General features: G+C 35.2%; 1 protein-coding gene across 1 annotated transcript in view; it reads left to right on the top strand.

Annotated features, from left to right (window-relative positions):
- LOC146003378 (uncharacterized) overlaps positions 1 to 21,210 on the top strand; it is a 194,370-nt gene that overhangs the window by 20,042 nt on the left and 153,118 nt on the right. Inside the window, exons 9-10 of the mRNA XM_083141659.1 lie at positions 1,025 to 2,530; positions 16,637 to 16,716. Coding sequence (XP_082997785.1) covers positions 1,025 to 2,530; positions 16,637 to 16,716 — 1,586 coding nt within the window. The remainder of the gene's footprint in view (positions 1 to 1,024; positions 2,531 to 16,636; positions 16,717 to 21,210) is intronic.

Below are 21,210 nucleotides of genomic sequence, written 5' to 3'. Positions count from 1 at the left end.
TCCAAAATACTGCTTTTTGATGCATGGCAGAAGAGTGGGATAAGGTAATGGGGAACATCTTTGTGCTATCAAGCTCACCATTAGTTCATGGTGTTCCTATTATCGTCCCTCTCGTGAAGAGGTTATTTTAATTTCATTTCGAATTGGCATCTCACCCACACACTCTATTCCCCCTCAGTGTGTCGTGTATGTAATGTTTTTAGTGTTCGGCCTATTCTTCTCGAATGTGCAGGTTTTACTTAACTCTGACAAAATTTTGATATTAATAACTGTTTATCATGAATGTTGGAAGACGACGATGGTGTTTTAACAAATGCTTTTAACTTTTTGAGAAGATCAGGTCTCTCTGTTTCTGAGGAAGGATTTTAGTATATTCTTAACTTTTTAATGTGTTGCTTTTGTCCTGTGCAGGGCCCTTTACAACCTTGCACTTTTAACCTTCCTCAAGGGCCTCTTTAACTTTAGGTAAGGGAATTTTTACTCATTCACTTTGAAGTGTGCAAAATGACCATACATGATACTAAAATTTTAATTCATTCATTCCAAAATACTACAAAAATGAAATATTGTGGGACTGCATGGTATGGTATAGCGTACGTATTAAAATTTAACGGTGATCAATTTCAATCAGTTTTATTGCTTATTATTCCATTTTGTTCTTTATATAACTCTTGAGTGAGAAATATGTAAAATTGTGTCAGTATGTTGAGTAATAAAAAGTTAGAAAAATATAGTTTTAATCTACATGTGAAAATGTTTAATATAACCGTCCATCATTCAGTGTGCTTTAAGAAAGAAAACATGATTTTTGAAACATTCATAATTAATAAAGAGGTCCCAGACTGTAGGTACCTTTTAATCTTTCTCTGCTGTTCACTGAGAACAAGCTGCCAAGTGTAAGGGAACACATCAATGAGATGTTTTTCATAAACATAATGGTGGAATGTGGTTTGACATCTTTAAGCTGACCAGGTCAAGTGGAATATGTTGTGAAATGCACTGCAATGTGCTCCTTTTTTGCCAGGTCCCGTCCACCATTGCCATGCCACAGTCTATGAATCCGAGCTTTTCATTGAAAGCTGGAAGAAATGCAAGTACCTCTAGTTGTGGAGTGAGGACATCAAAAGTCTGGAAAGCCAAGGGTTGCCATCTTGGTCCTTTGACGTCAAGGTTGGAGTCAAAGAATGCTTTGAAAAACATCAGCGGTGGTTGTTCAGAAGCCAGATCGTCAAAAACCCTGGACATGATCCCACCCATGGAGAAAGGTGAAGATTCTGAAAGAAAGGAAAACTTATCCAGTTTTTCATCCCAGAGGCCTTTGACCGACTTTTTCCAAAGGACTAAGGTGTTAACGCAACCGAAAGAAAATATCGGACCTTCTCAGAGCTCTTCTGTGATCGGACGAAAGAAATCTCAGAACCCACAAACACCAGGTGTGTTGCAACAGCACCAGAGTTTAGTTGTAAAAAGCAAGTGTTCAGTTTCAAAGAATAATTTGCGAAAAGCAGGGGGTAGTGTCGTGAGCAAGGTGCCCAGGAGACCCATGGGGCATGTATTGAAAAAGGAAGGCCCCACAATGCATTTGTCCTCCTTGGAATCGTTGCCAAGTGTTAAGAAAGTAAATACTCAAAAGGGATTTCCAAAAAACTGCTCAATACGTAAAAAATCTGGCAGCTCTGCTCAGAAATTGTGTTCATCCGTAGATTCTGAAAATGCATGTGCTGGTGCTAGTTGTAACAAATCAGGTAAAGGTAAGTTATCAAAAGTTGGTAAGCTAGGAGGTGCCATCAAAAGTGGTAATGGAAAATCGGTAAAGGACGATGTAAGGCTGATAGGTGAACAGCAAGTTATCAAACAGGGTCCAAAAAGGTTAAAAATTGCTCAGTTGAAACCATCAGAACAACCTCCATTTTGCCTTCCGTCAGATTTAGGTGAGGATCAAAGGACAGACGTAATTTCATTGCTGAAACAAAACTTGGAAGAGAGCAGTTTTGCTAGTTTAAACAAGAATAAGAAGCCGTTAGCTAAGTTAGCATCGATAATGAGCCAGCACTCGAAAAGGCCTAGATCAGAAATCAGGAGTTTAAGTACAAACGATTTGCTTTCGTCATGGGATGTGAAGTCGGAACCATCATTTTCTCGGAACAGCAGCAGGCGAAGTTCCGTTAGCTACAAAAAAGGATCGAAAATCACATCCAGGAAGCTAAGAGTAGGTTCTGCTTTAGTGAAACCTTTGATCGGAAGTGCAAAATGTCGAGCAGTGGAATCTAAAGAAACTGCTGACTGTAGTAGTTCAATTGCAAAACAAAGTACAAATACATTCAAACAGGGTAAAAGTGTAGTTAAATCTCAGCACTTGTCTCCCATCAAAGGGTTGCAAAGGAGCGGCTCCGCACGTAAAAAGGGGACGGACTGGAGCAAAAAGAAAGGTAGAGTCGGTCTTAAAAATCTTCCATCTGTGAGGCACGACGAAGCAAATCCATTAGCGAACGAAAAGAAAAGGCGTAAGAAACCGAAATGCAAATTTTCATAAGTTACCATTTCCCCTCACTATTTGTTGTTTGATCTTGGAGCAGTCTGTGATAAAGAATGTGTATCATTATCAGAATATACAGAAACTCGACTGTTTTGAAGTGTGCCAATGCTTGTTTTCTGTACATATACATGTGTTTATGAATGTCTAAAGATTGGATTGTGTGTTCTGATAATGTGAAAAGTCATACCTTCCTTGGTAATTTGCAACAAACATAAAGTATCTAGTAAATACTGTAGAGTTAAATATTAAAAAAAGGGGGGTCGTTTGTAATTCATAGTATAAAATCAGTAGATTTAATATAAAAATTTAAACTAACTATTCAATATTGGAGGAAATCTCACTCATAATATATATTTCACACCATAATATTATTGATACTCGAGCATTATATTAGCAATAAGATAAGTAGAGCATGGTATTAAATGAAGAAGTTATGTTTCAGAACACACAGTTTCTCAATTGTGAATATTTCAGAGAAAGATCTGCATATAATAAAAGTTGTATAGTCTATAAATATAACGGTACTTGTTTGTATGTATGTATATTCATAATACACACACGTACAGATATGTGTGTGTGTGTGTGTGTAAATATAAAATAAGTGTAAAGATGAAATGTATGTATTGTTATGTTTTTGCCATCTCTTAGATAAATTGTAGAAGTTTAGTTCAGAGTACATTTGTACTTGTATACTTTTTCACTAGAATAGAGTTAATTTTTTTGCTTGTTGAATGTACTGGTAATAATACATTTAATTTAGATATATATTTGCTGCTGGCTAGCTTTTTTCAGAATAGTGTAACTTTAATTTTTATTTTAAATAAATTGCTTCTACAATTGTTACCTTTTACAAATATATATATATATGTAATTTTTTCGTTTCGTAATATACAGAACTTTGTTAAAGGTTGCCAGATCTTTATGTCAAAAGGTGCATCGGCTGATGCCAAATTGCTAATTATAGAAACATAAATGGATAATCAAATTTTTAATGGTTACTTGCAAAGCATTATAGTTCTATATATCTGAATTGGTGCTAATGCTGGATACAAAAATGGAAATAGCATTGAAGGTATTGGGACTTGTGCATTTTTTTTTCATTAGGTACTTTTTTATATAATTTTTTTGAAGAAAATAGTGGTTCAAAAGGAAGAAGGAATCAGTGTTTCAGAAGACAGCTTACTGTGTAGTTTTTCCCTACATAAATCACTAAGAGTTGGCAGTTCCTCTATGTTGTTGAATGTTAGTTTGTTTCAAATTAATATTTTTACTTACAACTTTATTTATGTAAAGATAAACTTGAAAAGAAAGCAACCTAAGTATACCAAAAATAGGAATAATAATAATAATAATAATAAAAACTGATGGTAATGGATTTACTGTGGGTTTTCTCTGACTACGTACCTTAAACAGTCAGTTCCTCCAAAATCACAGTACCTTATTTCAAACCTTTGGGAATTTTCATCTTCACTTGCATTTTTATATTCAGTCTGGTATTGTATATTCAGTCAATATTAAGTGCATTATTTTCAGATGGTTTCTTTTCTTGACCTGCTTTATGATCATTTAGCTCCATTATCATTATGTTTCTGTTTATTTTTTGCGGTCACATATGCAGTCATAAGTAGATTCTCTGTTGTCCAGGCCAGAGAGACAGCCTGGCACCCACTTTCAGAGCAGGATGTATGCTCCCCAAAAAGACATCATTTTGGACACTGCCCTCTCCAAGAGCTGAAAATGCATAATTAATTCTTGTTCACCCTACTGTTTTTCTTTTTTGTATCTTTCGCATCCATACTCTTCCATGTTGTGATGTTTTGTTCCATAAACTACCTCTTGGTATAGTCACCACTATTGTTGAGACTCACTTGTCAGACTGAGACATAAGGCGTCCCCGATAACATGGTGGTAATGTTGTTGCCTTGTAATCAAGAGGTCCAAGATTCAATACCTGGTAGAGGCACAAGGAGGTTCGGATCTCTCTTTACACTGCATATCCAGTCTCGTTTAGTCAACCATGCATTAAGTGGACTTCAAACACAAAAAGTAGGATGCAGACTTTATTAAAGCTCAAAAACTGAGCTGCAGGCTTCTGTAGACCCTTGTCATAGAAATCTGCTTTTCGATTCTGTCAACGAGTATAAACTTCCATTTGCACCACACACATCATTTTTGCTTCATTGAGATTTGCAGTTCTGATAGTGCCACCCATCTAACAGTTTCATACAGTACAGTCTGTGAAACTTCAAGAAACCATAAGAGATTAATGTAGCTGAATGGTTAGCGCTCTGACTTTTGGTACAAGTTCGAAAAATTTTGCTGTTAACCCAACATCACAATGACAATTGTGAAACTATGTCAAGGCATTAGTAACAGACTCGGGTCTCAAAATCCAGAAAACAGTAGCAGTGGTTCTAATGTGTCACCCAATGAAAATAGCCACTTGGCAGGCTTTGGTCCTCAAGAGTTGTTTCCACAGAATGTAGTTTAATAAAGGGAAAATCAGAAAAATGTGTGCGAAACGTCAGTCCATACAAACTTTTTATCGACCCTACAGCTCAGAACAAACACTTACACACTCCAGAATTGATGTATTCATACCTTGTAATGGATTATGCGAATTGTCTATGCATCACTACATTAACTTTGCATGCTCTATAAAATAATGGTAAGAGGAAACTCACTCATGACAAAGAATCGGGTGACTGATTTTTTCGACAAGAGTCTATAAAGATCTCTGCAGGATTTTTTCCAGGATTGGAAAGGGGTTGCAAGCAAGGCATCCCCACCAAAACATTGCTTCAGTTCAAGTAATCATGTTTTTGCAAAGGTCTGTAAACGTCTTACTTGTAATTATCAGTCACTTATAATAATTAATTCAATTTATTGTGACTGAAATGAAGTTATGTGTGTGAAATACATAGTTTTTTTTACAGGATGTGGGCAATACACCCTTTGCCCCTCCTCCAGACACTCATGTTCATATCTCAGTCTGGCAAGTGCCTCAACAATGATGGTAAAGTAAAGTGCTCCCCTGTGCATAGCACCACGCCATGAAGGCGTATAGGGGGTGTGGGGGTAACGCCCCACACTTTCTTGATCCGGTCGTAAGTGGGGTTGATGTGATCAGCATCACGCCCCTGACCGCCTTTACCCCCCAGGGTTTCCCCCAGGTACCCATGTTATTCGACGCTGGGTGGGCGCCGGGGCCGCTTCCATCGTTAGAAAAGTTCCCGGATTTGAACCGGCCGGGGATCGAACCCGGGACCTTTAGCATGGTAGTCAGACGCGTTACCGACTGAGCCACCGCGGCCCAACAATGAAATTTTTTTTTTTTTTTCAACAATGATGGTGACTGTCAAAAAATTTCTAAGGAAATCGGCTAGTCCTGAGCCTATACTGTTGCCGGTGATACTTTGCAGCATTTGCTTGTTCATGAGGTCCTCGAAAATTGCATGCAACACTTTCTGAAAGTCCCAATTATCATGGAAATTATTCAAAATTTGAAGTTCTTTTTTTATTTTGTGCCAATTTTGAGTAAACTTTTTAATTACATAACACATATTTTTTAATATTTTAAAGCAAAACTATTGGTAAATTGATGCATATAATTGGAGTGAAATGCCTGCATACCAATATTAAACATATTTTGAACAACTTTTAATTCAATTTTCAAGCATCAATATCGGTATCACTGGGTATCTGTATGGGTATTGGCTGACCACAATAAATTTATCATCAGTGTGTGTTTTTTTAACAACCTACCAGTTCTTACTTTCTGAACATATCTCGTATTTAATATTTTTTTAGAAAAGATCAGTAAGCTTTTATTGTTATACAATTTTGTCCTTCCAAGTAGTGGGTTTTTGTATGACACAAAATTCCAGAAAGGTAGTGATCCATTTTGAAACTTTCCAGAATATTGGTATCAGTATTACTCTAGTTTTACCAGACCATTCACAGTAGTCATTTGAATCCACTACTTTTTGTAGAAAGTTGTATTCCGCAGTAGGTTTGTTAACAGTGAAATTTCGCCTGTATGTAAATGGAAGAAATCAGTACTGCATATTTATTTTGGCATTTATTTCATGATCCTTGGGAACATGTAGTTTATATACATATTTAATGCCATTGGCTGTGAATATGCAAGCGATAAAGCAACATATTTGTAGTACTTTTTTGTTAATAAATGAATAAGATAATAATAAATGAAGTTATTAAATCTGGTATTATATAGATATGTTTTTATCTCTTGTCAATCAATTTCAGTCCATATGGTGTGAACTGTAATAACTGAATCTTATTGTGGAGTTTGTATTTTGCGTCCGATATGTACTGAGTGTGAAGTTATTGAGAATTTATGGCAGGTTGTTTTCAAGTTGCATATTTAACAACCTAGAGTATTACAAAAGAATTCAATAGTTTATACACTCGAAAGTTGCTCTTATTCCTTGATTGTGTGGAAACTGATGAAATAATACTTTTGTGGAATAAAAAAAACACTTTTTACATCATGTGAACTACTAGTTTTGTAATGATTTAAGAACAGTATTTTACACATAACATGTGAAAAGAGGAAATATTTATTTGAAAGAAGACTGTAATGTTACAGTTTTCAATGAACCGCAACAATATTAGAAATAATGACTACATAATTTTTGTTAACAGTGGCTGAGTTATGAGGGTGATTCTTTGAAATTGTAAGATGATTTTTTTTTTAATTGACATCTCTTCCCAGGTTTAATGTTATTTTTCTTTTGATCTACTCATTGCAATTTTTTTTTCTACGAAGCTTAACGAGTTGTAATGTAAGTTGACCTTGTAAAATGGTCAAGAATGGGTTGCTTGTCTATTGTTTAAAAAATTATTTTTTTTGTGTTATTTGTTACCCTGATAGGTTGATGCAGGCCTAATTTAATTTCTAATAATTTTGGAATTTTATATTGGATCTGTAGAATATCTGTACTTTATTGGGTATGGGTCAAAATTTCATATTAGCCCATCCCTACCACAAAATATTAATTCTGATTTAATTGACACAGTGGCATAGCGGTAAAGCTGTCACCTTTTAAGCAAGGGATCCAGTCCTGATTAACTTACCTGTTCATAAAGTTTACTTCAAACAAAAACTTTTTCAAAGTTCGAGAGTCACAGGGTCCACATTTGCAGTCTACATTTCTTGGAAATTATGTATAATTCTAATTATTTTAGCAACAGCATCACAAATTTTTTTTTTTATTAAATAAATTTCTTGCATGAAATAATGAATATTTTAAACCAAAACAGTGATACATTCATATGCCATGGTTCCAGTTAGATTATTACAATTCCCAAGTATCGGCATAAGTGGAAATTAGTACATGTGTCAGAGGTATTTTTTGAGATATACTAAATATTAACAACACAATTACTGGTAGTAATGAAAATTGCTAACACTTGTAAACAAGAGATGCTAGAAATGAATTTAATATAATTTATTCCATTAGTTTTTGTATCAGACAACCAACAAAGTATAGAAGCACCGTGTAAGTGCTTCATAATTCAAGCATTGGCATCATCAATAATTCTAGCATCAGTACTTACCATAATTAGTCTTAACAAATTTTAATTCACAACCAACAAACTACCAACACATCAGGGTAAAAAATGCAAAAAAAAAAAAAAAAAAAAAAAAAAAAAAAAAATTGTCAAGCAATACTTTGCTGTTTTTTTTTTCTGGAGTACTTTATACGAAATGGCCCAATATATACAATTTCATGAAAAATAAGGTGTCCAATATGTTTGTAAACAGTGCAATATCCACAATTTTCTTTCATTGTAAACCAGTACTTGGATTTGTCGTATAATAAGAAAAGAAGTTTTCATGTTGGTTTTATGGATATAGTTTCTTACTGAATTCCAAATGTGTATGATTTACAACTGGCTTCTAATATATTTTGGTCTGTGAAATGACAGTTTGTGAGTGAAGAGAGGTGAATGAATAATTAAGCAAAACTGAGTTAACAAGTAGAGGTTAGAAATAATTAGGGATGTGACAAAACCCTATTTTCAAAGTACGTATGGATATCAACCAGAATTGGCATATATGAATGAGCACAAATTTGATATTGAACACTATTCTAATGCTCGATCCCATTATTTCATGGACAGTGTTGTATTTATCAGAAAGGAGAGAAGGGGGAAAAAGAAAAAATTTAAGAGATGCTATTTTGAAACTTTCTAATTACATTCACTTCATACAAACCCAAATGTTATGGCATACTTGATTTAGCTTTTGAACCTCCCTGGTAACATAGTGGTAATATTGTTGGCTTGTAATCATGGGGTTCCAGGATCGAAGTGGACTTTAAAAAACAAACTTTAGCAAGCAAACAAGCTTTGAAATAGCTTTGTGTCTATTGGAATCAGAAACTCCCATTTCATTACAAATAAGAATTTTTCACTGATGGCGTTGAAATGCAAGACATTTTTGTTCCAATGAGAGAAAACACTTTTGAATTTGAAAATAATGTAAACCCCAATAAAAAGGTGATTTTTTTTCCTTTTTTCTTTTCAACGCATGGTCTGTTCCTTCTCACTAGAACAAATAATAAGATCCAGAAGGGAAGAGGTAAATATTGAAATTTAATTGATTATATTTCAGTTCAAAAAAGTTTAACGCTTTTTAATGCAAAATTGTTGTAATGCAAGTAACTTTTTAAGTCTGTCCCCTAAAAATGTAGAATGAAGTTTCCATTGTATATTGAATGAGAAGGAAATAGGAAACCCTCACCAGACACTTTTAAATTTTCATGGCTGCAAACTTCATATTCAGATGCAGATTAAAGACGATATAGTTGTAAAAGCTGTTTTTGCAGGAAAACAAACAAAAGGGTCTTTGTTCTACCCTTAATGCTAAAGGTCCAGAACAATATATTTTCCAAGTGTTTTATTTGCAAAACATATTTTCGTATACTATACAGATTAATTCACATAGTGACTGTGTGAAATTTGCAGTCTTCTGCAACAATTGTGTATCATTCACATGAGGCATCGATTTTCTTGTGAAAAATATTCAAATTAAATAATACTTCTATCTTGTGGAAAGTTAAATGCTTACTCCCAGGTGAAGAATGACTAAACCGCAGTGACTGCAGTAGCATCTGATTATTATTTGAACCCCAGAACAAAAACACACTTTTCTCCCAACTGTATTCCATGGTATAAAGTGTCATATTTTGTAATAACATGTTCAACAACCATTACAAATATTTTGCATTTGTATAAAATATTTAACTATAAATATAACTCTTTTTATTGTATTTTAGAAGTTCTGAAAAAAGTAAAATCAATAACATGAACTCCCAATATTCCTGTATATGTGTGTGTGTGTGCGTGCATGCATGCCAGCCAAACGAAAAATTGTTTTCTCATTTTGTTCATTTTTGGTCCAGGTAGCCATGCAAAATATTGCACTTAAAATATGTAAAGAATATAGTGATGTGTACCTATTCGCTGAACACAAGTAGACCAAGGTATTAATGTGTACATATAAACATTATTTCTTTTTCATGTCACAGTAATTAAAATACTGCATAATGTTAGCCACGATTTGGCTACACATATTTACTGAAATATAAATGAATTGTTACATCCAACTCCACAATATGTGCCATTTTTTGATTTGGGATTTGAAGCCCAACATATGTAATTATGTACATAATATGTTTAAAAATAGATTTCATTATACTACAGATTTATCTTTTTTGTAAGAGATCATAAAATATCCACTCATCTTATGAGTGAATATGTTTCGTTATTTGCAGTAGGTTTTTTTATGTGCTGTTTTATAACATATTTTTTTTTTTGCATATAATTGTTACTCCTTTAAATTTTTATTTCAACTGTTGTGTTGCAGATATTAAATTCCTATCCTCTCAGTTATGAAATTAATGTAAATGTACTTTGTGTGAAAAACTTGAGGTGAATTGAATTGGTATGCAGAAAGGTTTTCTGTCAGATATATATGTATTGCTGTAACTTGTATCTTTTTCACTTTGTAGAGTTCAGTGGTTTTTTGAATTGGTCAATTAATATGAAAGTCTTAGTTGCATTTCTAAAAATCTCCCCTTTTTTTCTAGTTAGTTTCGCATTAGGAAAACCTGATCTTAATTTTGCCATTCACTGAACAGTGATCAGAATACAATGAAAATAATAAATTATCTAAGTTCTCTACTTCATGTATTTTTTTTAACCTTAGATACTAGATTTAAAAAAAAAATTCCTACTAACCTCTTCCTCAGTATACTTATTTCCATATTCTGGATTGAGTGCTGCAGCAAGATCTTTTCGCTCACAATACATCGCACACGCCATATCCAAGGGCATGGGGGCCATGCCCCCCCCCCCCCACTCGAACCATGAAATGCTGTAATGTGAACCTATAAAAACCTACGAAAAAATGACAATTTTTAAGATTTTGTAAGAATTTCGATTTTGTCCTTGCATAAATGAATGGGTTGTTTGTGGCAAGGTAGTTCCAGAAGTATGCGGTCAGCAACATTTGATAATTTTAGTTTTATAACCATTGGTGCAAGACTATCACATGCCCGATTTAGCCTGAACAATCCATTCTTTTTAATTCTGTCCCAATTTTTTTTGAACTGCAATTGTGATACGAAAATGTCTGTTTTCTTGGTTAACTTACACTCAAGCATGTTCTTCATTGTAAGAATCATTGCTAGTACATATCATTTACTTTATAAATATATCATTTTCTAAGCATAGAATTATCATGGCATTTCAGAACAGGGCTGGCTGACCCTAAGTGGATGGGAGGCCTGGGGCATTCAATATAATCAAACTTTTTCAGAAACCTGAAAAAATTGGAGATTTTTGTTCCATAGTCTGAAGTACAGGTGTCTTATATAATCACCACATCCACATTTTTACAATTATAACATAATTTATATATTTCGTTGAACATGTTGAAGGTTAAAAACAAGAATTTTAGGAGGGTAATAAAAGTTTCTAAATTAGTGTTTCATTTCCGATGTGCCACTGGTGCGAGGTTCATTATATTTAATTACAAAACTGAGTGCACACAAAGTCTGTCAAAGTGACAATTTTGAATCATATCCAATAATGTTATCACAATTCTCCCGGTGTTCTTTGCGAGTGTCCCTTCATCAGTTCCATCATATCATCACTTACCCTCATCTTCGTGATTAGCCAGAAGTGGCAGAAATCAAAATCATAATTCTCTTTTGTTTACTTTACACTGAATTTTGACCCTGTAGTGAATTTACATTGTTTCATTTCAAATGATATTTTCACTTCATGCTTTCATTCCATAATTAAAATAATATTGTATATTAACTATTTTTGATTGAAAAGAATTAACATGATATTTATGTAGCGCTTTTTAAAAATATGATTTCAGTATTTTTTTAAAAATTTTAAGCGTACCAAAACAATAAGTCAATTAAAGTCACATTAGTTGCTTTATGGAAGAACCAGCATCCTAAAACGTGTAATAAACCTCGCACACAATTATTTTCATCTGACGCAGGGTCCCCTGAAGTGTGGGCCCTCAGGCAAGTGGCAGTTGGTAAGGGAATTAGTTTGATACTTTATAAATATTTGAAATACATAAAAGTAACATATAAAATATATCTAATGACTTTTATATGTAAAGGAGACAGTAAACACTTACCACACGAAGAGAAATAATTCAATATTTCACGATCTGAGTCGCATTTTCAAGATAGAAGGAAAAAAGATCGGCGTCACTTAGAGAAGAGGCACAGAATACTGACCGTAGCGTCTCTACGAGCAGTGTTGCCAGAAACAGTTGATAGATAACGAAAAGTACTTTAACCAGTGTTTACTGTAAGGTGGGTGGGTAGTTTTCGGGAGGAGAGGAAAGGGTTACTGGTTGGCTAGGTTGAGTCCAGGGGGTATAGTGGCGTGCATGCCTGCTACAAGGCACGTCCAGAAAGTAAGTTCCGTTTGGTAATAAAATTAAATTGTGTACAGATACAGAAAAGTTATTTATTGCACAAAATTCTACAACTCTTAAACTACTTTTCCACATAACTGCCGAAATTTTGCAGGCATTTGTCATAGCGTGGCACAAGTTTTTGTATACCTTCTTCATAGAAATTTGCCACCTGTGTCTTCAACCAGTTGGAAACAGTTTCTTTCAGCTCGTCGTCATTGTTGAAGTGTTGACCGCCAAGGAAAGACTTGAGATGACCGAAACACTCCCACCCACCCCTTCCACACCACTCCCCCCAGCTCACAGGTGCAAGACCTGCCCCATACTCATCACCTCCCCCACCCTCCTGATCGCTAGGAGTGATGAAAGTCGCTAGGAGCGAGGTCAGGACTGTACGGAGGATGGTCAAACACGTCCCAGCCAAATCCCTGTAGGAGGTTTTTCGTCACATTTGCAGTGTGTGGTCGTGCGTTGTCGTGAAGAAAAACAACACCTTTTGACAGCAATTTCATGCATTAGTGATCGTGAAATTTGGGGAAATTCCATAACGAGAGTACTAATTGTAAACCTTCGGTTTTCCTGGATCTTGTCATCAATCGCGTGAACCAGTTCTTCTGTAACCAAAGATGGACGCCCACTTCGTTCTTCATCGTGCACATCACTATGTCCGTCATTGAACTGTCGGACCCATCTTCTCACCATTGAATCACTCATCGCATTTGGTCCGTAAACATCGCAAATTTGCCGATAAATTTCACTTGGTTTCACTTTCCTCGCATTCAGAAAACGAATCACAGATCTGATTTCACAAGCGGCGGGATTTTCAATCAACACCGACATTGTAAAGAAGCACAACAAAGCGTACGTGACTGACAGCGATCTCCAAATGGCTCACGTTTCTTCTCCTTGATACAGAGCATCTACCGCGCATGTGCGGAACTGCGATCGCAGCGCTGCAGCGGAGATAAATTGAAACGGAACTTACTTTCTGGACGTGCCTTGTATATAGGCCCTTTCCCGTCGCCTGCGGAAAGATGTGTCAGAGCAGGGGGTAAAAGATGGATGATGGCAGCACGGAAGCAGTTATGGAAGGTGGTGTTATGGCTGTTGGTGTGGATGGCAACTGTGAAATCGGAGTTTTGGGTGGAGGAACGGTGATTATTGATCCTTAGATTCAAGGGGGTGGAGGTTTTGCCTAAGTTGACGCAGATTTGGCAGATGAGTGTAAATTAGGTTGGATGAGTTGCAGGTGCCCTTAGGGTGAACTCACCTGCGGCTGTAGGGATCAGGAGGGTGGGGGAGGTGATGAGTATGGGGCAGGTCTTGCACCTGTGAGCTGGGGGGAGTGGTGTGGAAGGGGTGGGTGGGAGTGTTTCAGACCAAGATGTGTGTGTGTGTGTATATAAATTAATATCTCCCCCCTCGAGTATTCAACAATTCCCTACCCTGCATAAAAGCTAAGTAAAAATAAAAAAAAGGCATTGTTCCACATTTTCGGGTTTGCCCCTCTCCCTCAAAAAAATCCTGGGTATGAGCCTGATGTCACGAGTGAATAATGCTCAAGCAGGAAAAAAAGAGTGGTATACCCTCAAAGCTTGGTAGTGCATGTTAACTATCATGTTTCTGTTGGACTCTGAAGTATGGATCGTGAAGCGAAGGATGCAGTGAAATCAAAACTTTAGCTCCATACTATGTAATGTAATGTAACTAAATGTAATTTAGTTTTTGTTAGCAATACATTATGATATATGAAAATGAAATAGATGATTATGATCTGAAACTACCAGAGTGGATATTTTACATATGTATTTCTACGATTATTTATCATCACATTAAAATTATATTTGATTGTATGCACTCAAGCATAGCATGCTCTATGGTGGGAAACTCGAATGATTATGAGGGAGTTAAAGTGCTCCACTGAGAATTGGCTAGGGCATTGTCATGATGCTGCTGCCAGTTCCATGGGTATGCTCAAATCTTCAGTTAAAATCATGTATACCGAACCATCACTAGTCTCGGTAGTCGTCAATTTTTCCATCAACCGAAAATATTTCTTGAAGGAATTGTGCATTTTGACTGTAGCATCTCGAATGCTTTCAACCAAAACTGGGTTATACTAAAACCTGTTAAGCTCAACTTGCTGAATTTTATGATTTGTTCCAGTTTGGGTATCAACAAACTTTTAATAAATTTGGTACCATAACACTGTCTGCTAGCAACAAGCAACTCGCCAATTAAGGCTGAAAGAAAAAAAAAATATTGTTCCTTTTAGCTCAGCTGTGGGTTAATGAGCTCTCAGGAGGGTCAGAAAAGAATTTTATGCTGTCACCCATCAACCATGTTTGTTGAATATTTATTATTAATTTTAGACAACTTCGAAGTGACGAGGGTGGGGAAATACTCAGTCGAACATCAAGGAGAAGTGGTCATGTACAATTTGATATAAAAAACTATATTTTGGTAACAAGGCTATTCTCTTGTGAGATACAGTAATAATTTTGTCTTTGCTAGTATTTTGAATGAGGTAGTTTTACGTCCTATACACAACCAGTGTTCTTTCAGTGATCATCCATGTAATTCCAGACTTGAATTCTCTTTCCAGATTCACTGGACAGTGTGGATTTTTGTTGCATTATTGTTGTTTGTATTATTTGTGGGCATTGGTTTAATAATATAGCTATAAATCAAATGAGATCTAGAGTTGTGTTGTACACACAGAATCTTCACAATTTATATAAATTCGATAAAAATCATTTTTGAATGGTGGTTGAAGATATTTCAGAAAAAACCTTGATGAACATTCTTAAGCATTTGATATTATAGTGGCAAGAAACTGGTGCTAAGACAGAATAAATATCCTGTGTGTAGATCAATGCAAAAGAAAATTGGAACAAAATTGAGCCAACACTGTTTGGAATATTTAGAAACTATGTAATAGAGTTCAATAAATAGATTCACTTCTTCGCCTTTAAAGAAATTATTGCATTTAATTCATAATGATTGTTACAGCAATACTTTTCTGACAAGCTTCATGTTTATAGCTATTGCAGGTGTCCTTATTTTGTATTGGGGTGTGGGTGTTTAAGTAGCAAGCAGTCTGTTGTTGGATGAATTGTATTCAGTTAATACTGCAGTAATAAGTACATCAACCTCTGTAATTGAGAGTTTGGTGAACACACCCACTGAAGCTGCATGTTTAATTTTGTAATAATGGATCGGGTTTTCTCCCTGTGTTATGGTGATTTACCTAGACACTTAGAAAAATGTAGTAAAACGATTGAAATATGCAAACTAGTCATGCCTTGAGAGTGTACAAAAATGAATTCAAATAACATGTTGAATTCCTTACTGACAATGAGAATAATTCATTCTAAACAATTACAAATAAAACATCTGTCTGCTTTCCATCAGGATGTGGTTGGGGGTGAATGTCCGTTGCATGCAGATATGAACCTATCATTGTGCCTTATTATATTAAAATATACATACATATAAACTAAACTCCATTGGGTCAAGGCTGGTTGACTTGTGTCAAACCTTTGAGTCCCATGGCTTATGTTTTGTGACTCAAGAACGGACCCTGCAACTATCACTTCCAACTTGCTCTCCAATTGCCCTCATGGTGATGGGTCAACACAGAAATTCTGGAGCTCCTACTGGGGATCAAAACCCAGAACCACTAGCACCAAAACAGGAGTGCTAATCATTTAGCTTTCTCTCTCCTCTCTCTCTCTCTGTATCTCACATGCAGAGAGAACAAAGCAAATTTAGTTCCAGAAAATGCAGCATGTAGTCATGTGAAGATGCTGTGCCAGAACTTATGATTAGAACACTGAATGGCTCTAATGTGTAGTATTGAGACAAATATGAAAATGACAATATGTATTTCACAAAAAACATAAGAATTTAACAGAGAATTCAAGTTGATTTTCATACTGAAAGCACTTTATTTCATTCTCGACTACCTGAAGGCATTGACAGGTGACAGGAATTGAGTGAAACATTCACAGTAATTTTGATTCTTTTGTTGTGTTCCTTGTCTTTAATTTTTGAATGCCACTTTAAAATAAGAATGAGCTTGTCAGATATTTCTACAAGTACTTGCTTTTATCGTTTAGAATATGTCTGGTCTAGTTTCTGCAGAAGAAGGTGCTTTTGTTTCCAGTGAAATCACTAATGTGAGTGAAGTTAAAGAGGGGTAAGTTAATATAGTAAACTAGACTTGAGTTTTAAGTTCATCTTCATGCACAGATAGGCTAATTGGGACTAGATCTACAGTTTTAAAGTGGTATCCGAACCTGGGAGCTTACAAGACGACGACGTTACCACTATGCCGAAGGCTCCAGTAAACTCTAGAGTAACCGTGTCAAATTCAGTCTGTATCTGTGGCTTTTCAACTGTCAAGTCAACATTTTTAGTGCAGTGCAGCCAGTAGGCCACCCAACTGCCATATTTTTTCCATTTAGTATGTCCCTGTATAGAATCATACATAAAGATTAAAAAAATGGGTGGTTTAATTTCCAGTACCCCAAGGATACTAAAATTATTATTATTAACTAAGTGACATTAGATTGATTGATTTGGTGTTTTAAGTCCACGTTGTGCACAGTAAGGCTAATCGGGACTGGACCTACAGTTTAAAATGGGATCCGAACCACTATGTGCCTTCACCAGGTATTGAACCTGGGACCCCTTAATTACAAGGCGACGACATAAGTGACATTAGAGAAATCAACATTTCTTACAAACATTTTGAATGTAAATACTGTCTTCATGCATGTATGTTAATCTTATCATGCATTATTTTTTAGTCAGTATTATTTTACAGTTAGACTTTTTCTAGTGATGTAAATTATCTGCTCTGATCTTTATTTGTTTCCTTCTTTAACAGGAAAATATTTTTATGTAAAGAAAAAATATCCTGTCAACTTCTCAAGAAGTTTTTGGGGATAACTATGTAGCAATTTCTTTAATAGTCAGTAGGCTGTCTGACTGCTAGACAGGAGATCAAGGTTCGATTTCCGGGCTTGGTGATCTAAGGTTGGAATTTTTCTGGCCTTGTCCTTGCATAAAGCGGCTCTGGGGCTCACCCAGCCCGAAATCAATGGGTACCTGGGGGCAACCCTCGGAGGTAAAGGCAGCCGGAGTGTGATGTTGATCACATCACCTTCAAAATGACTGAGACCGAGAATGTGTGGGGCCCTCTCCCCCACATCCCCTAAATGTGCCTTCATGGCACTCTGCTATATACATGGGGAACTTTTTTACCTTTACTTATGCACAAAGGTTAATTCTGGTACATAACACATTAAAAGACCACATGCAGGACAACACATCTGCAAATATTTAATAAAATCTCCTCCCATTGTAATTCATATATTGTGTGTTTCAGAGATGGCCTGCAAATATTTTGTTGAACATTAATTTGTTAGCTACAATACTGTACAAACAAAAAAAAATATCTTGCTCTGACTGAAATTTCAAATGTGAAAGAAGCCTTCACAATTAACCATTGGTGAATTAAGGGATAATCTCCATTCCATTTTAAGCTAAAACTAATAATAAATTATAAATATTAAGCAAACATGGTGATCACTCCTGTGAAGTGAAAACTTAAGTAATCATGGGTTTGAGATATCTGTAACAATAAAAGTTCAATGAATTTGTAGATGAGAAGTATACCCCCTAAGAGAAGGTAATTAATAAATTGGTGTAATTAATCAGCTCTTCTTATTAGAGCCACATATTTTTGGTGAATAAAATACTAAGATTTTGGTACAAAAACTAAGACACATTTTGGATCAAAAGCAGTATATCAAATGGTGTTAAAATGGTGATAGAATGCTAAATTTGATTTTAAAGCTATACTTATTGCACAAAATAAGCTTTTCCCTTCTGAGTATTAAGTTTATTCCTGTGTAAGAGAGTCCATTTTTTCATCTCAAATATTCACAGCAGAATTAACCAATTTTTCATTATTTACATAACTCTCAGGATAATTCAGACCATAAAATTTCGCGTCGTGTTTAAGAGTTTATTTTGCATTTTGCAGATCATTTCACATCATTTCGTGACTAAACATGGTAGGAAAATGCACCCTGCAACTTTCAAGTACATGAAAAATAAACACTACAATGTGTTATTTCACATTTCGTGTTTCCATCAAAAATGAAATATCCATGCCTCTAATTCTTTTATTTCAAATTGAAAACCCTAAATAAGGAACACTTCTTGATGGATGATGGGCTTTAACTTTTGGCTTTGGAGGATGAACTTTTTTTACTAGATCAATTTTTCCATAAACACGTATTTTACATACGTGACTTATGTAGTTATCATTTATTATCCAGATATTTTTTTATTTGCTTTATTTTACTTCGCTTCTTGTGCCACTTTTGGCTAATTTGCAAAGATGGAGATGAGTGATGATATGATGAATAGACACTCACAAACATCCATACCCAGGCCAGGATTCGAACCTGTGACCCCTGGCATTGTAGCACGATGTGCTAACCACTCTGCCACGGGGCCGGCTATTTATTATCCGGATAATAATAAGCACATTTATAAAAAATATTAGCAAAGACAAATATATTTTGCAGGGAGCTAGCAGCTTACAATCCACCCCCCCCCCCCCCTCATTAAATGAAGTTTTCCTAGCACACAGCACAATTGTTACTAAATTAAACACCATTTTGACTGCAGCACTGTTGGGCATGCCAGTATTGTACGTAATGCTGTAGTCCCAAAATGTTCACAGGGTATATGCTAAATTTCATGAAACATCGAGTGGAGACTATGTTTCCATTAACTTTGGATTATGCTTCTACTTATATGGATGAAATCATTTAACTCCTACAAAAAATGTTATTCATGTTGGAATACTGATGATATACTCATAATTGGTGTAAAGATGCAAATTTTAATGTATACAACAAAGAAGGCATTTTTAAAATAAAAAATATGAACTGCATATTATAATGATTTCATATAAACATAAAGGCTACAGTACACCATGTTATTGTAATTTAATTTCTTGTTGATATTGCTTTTATGAATTACCAGTTTATATACTATTAGCAACTTTAAATTATATTGCTAATAATATCTACTAAAAGTTATATATATAAAATTCCTTTTCATACTCAAATCTGACTATAAACTTAAACCAAACAGTAATTGAACCCCTATCAAAGCATATCGAATTGCAAAAAGTGAAAAATTTGGGAAAAATACTTACATGAAAAGGGTGAAAAAATGAACAGTGTTTAATGATAACCTGTTTAATAGTCTGCCACTAATTGTTGAGGGTAAGATAGAAAATAATATAGTTGTGATTTTCGATACTTCAAAATTATGTTCCCGATCATGGAAAACCAGAAATATTAGACTGTAATAAGCTCACTGGAGTAATGGCCAAATGACATTAATAAATGTAAACTAAACGAAAGTAGAAAGTATACACATTGTAGCAGAACGTATATGCTAATGAGTAAGGGTAACCAGAGGGTATACCCCTGATTGTACTTGATAAAGACTTTCTTTAAATTCCAGAATGTTTGCTTCCAATTCATCTTTTTTGCTCCCATGTGAATACATACACAAGAAGCAAAATGAATCAGAAATGATGAATTGCAATAAAGCATGGATCTTCTAACTTTAGCCGATTCCACAAAAATCCATTGCCTTAGCATCCAGAGAAGACACACAGTTGGAAACAGAGTTGCCAAATTTAGTTCTACTTCCATGTTACAAATTTCCAGGTTGACTGAAAATTTCAGTTAATTTTCAGTCGTAAAGTACTTCTATTGCCAAAAAGTAACTGTTACAGCTAGAATTCCTAAGAAAAGTAACTGTTACTTGTAACTGCATTACAAGTAACTACACTCTGTCCCATCTATCTCTGGAGTAGGCAAACGAAAACAAGTTTCTACGCAGGTAGTGACGTGAGAAGGCTCCACCAATGAACACGTGAGAGGAACAAGATTGCATGGAGGGGGGAAAGTGACTAACAGCCTTTGCGGCCCTACTCCAGAGATACATGGGATAGAGTATAGCTACTCCAAACACTGATGAAAATATGGTAAAACATCGCCCTGAATGCTGAGTGTGTCATATCCACCCAACGACTCTCCTCTTATGGAATTCATCGACACATACTATAGAACCTAGCGAAATTATAATGTTTTCGTGAATTCTTCATTTCAGCATAACTCAAGGAAAAGAAGAGCAACAAGTCCAGCATGATGCTTCAAAAGATCCTTATCTGTTAAGATTTGACAGCGAATTTGTGATCGAGAAAAAAATTGTGGAAAATCTAGGCATATTTACTTGTGTGGATTTTACAGTCTTAAAAAAGACTCTTATCATCATTGCCATTATTATGCTATTTCCCACTGTCCAGTAAGTCCTTATAGATTATATTTGAGGAACCAAACTTTCAATTTCCACAGGGATGTATCATGGCAATTCGGCTCCATTCCTAAACTGCTCATCATGTTTACACATGCATAATTTTAAGGAAAATATTTTTTAATTGTGTAGTATAGCTACAACTGAAGTAACTGTTAAGTAGAATGTGAATATGTAAATAGTAAATGTAAATGTTGATTGACATTTTTTTGTAATAAGATTATATGTCATTTTGGAGAGAGATATATATATTTTTAAAAATGTGGACAAGATCTTACAT

This window comes from Lepisma saccharinum, chromosome 20 (genome assembly GCF_977018435.1).
Source record: "Lepisma saccharinum chromosome 20, izLepSacc3.1, whole genome shotgun sequence".
In the NCBI taxonomy this organism is placed as follows: domain Eukaryota; kingdom Metazoa; phylum Arthropoda; class Insecta; order Zygentoma; family Lepismatidae; genus Lepisma; species Lepisma saccharinum.
Note: the sequence above shows the minus strand (reverse complement) of the source record. Positions and strands in the feature narration are given on the sequence as shown.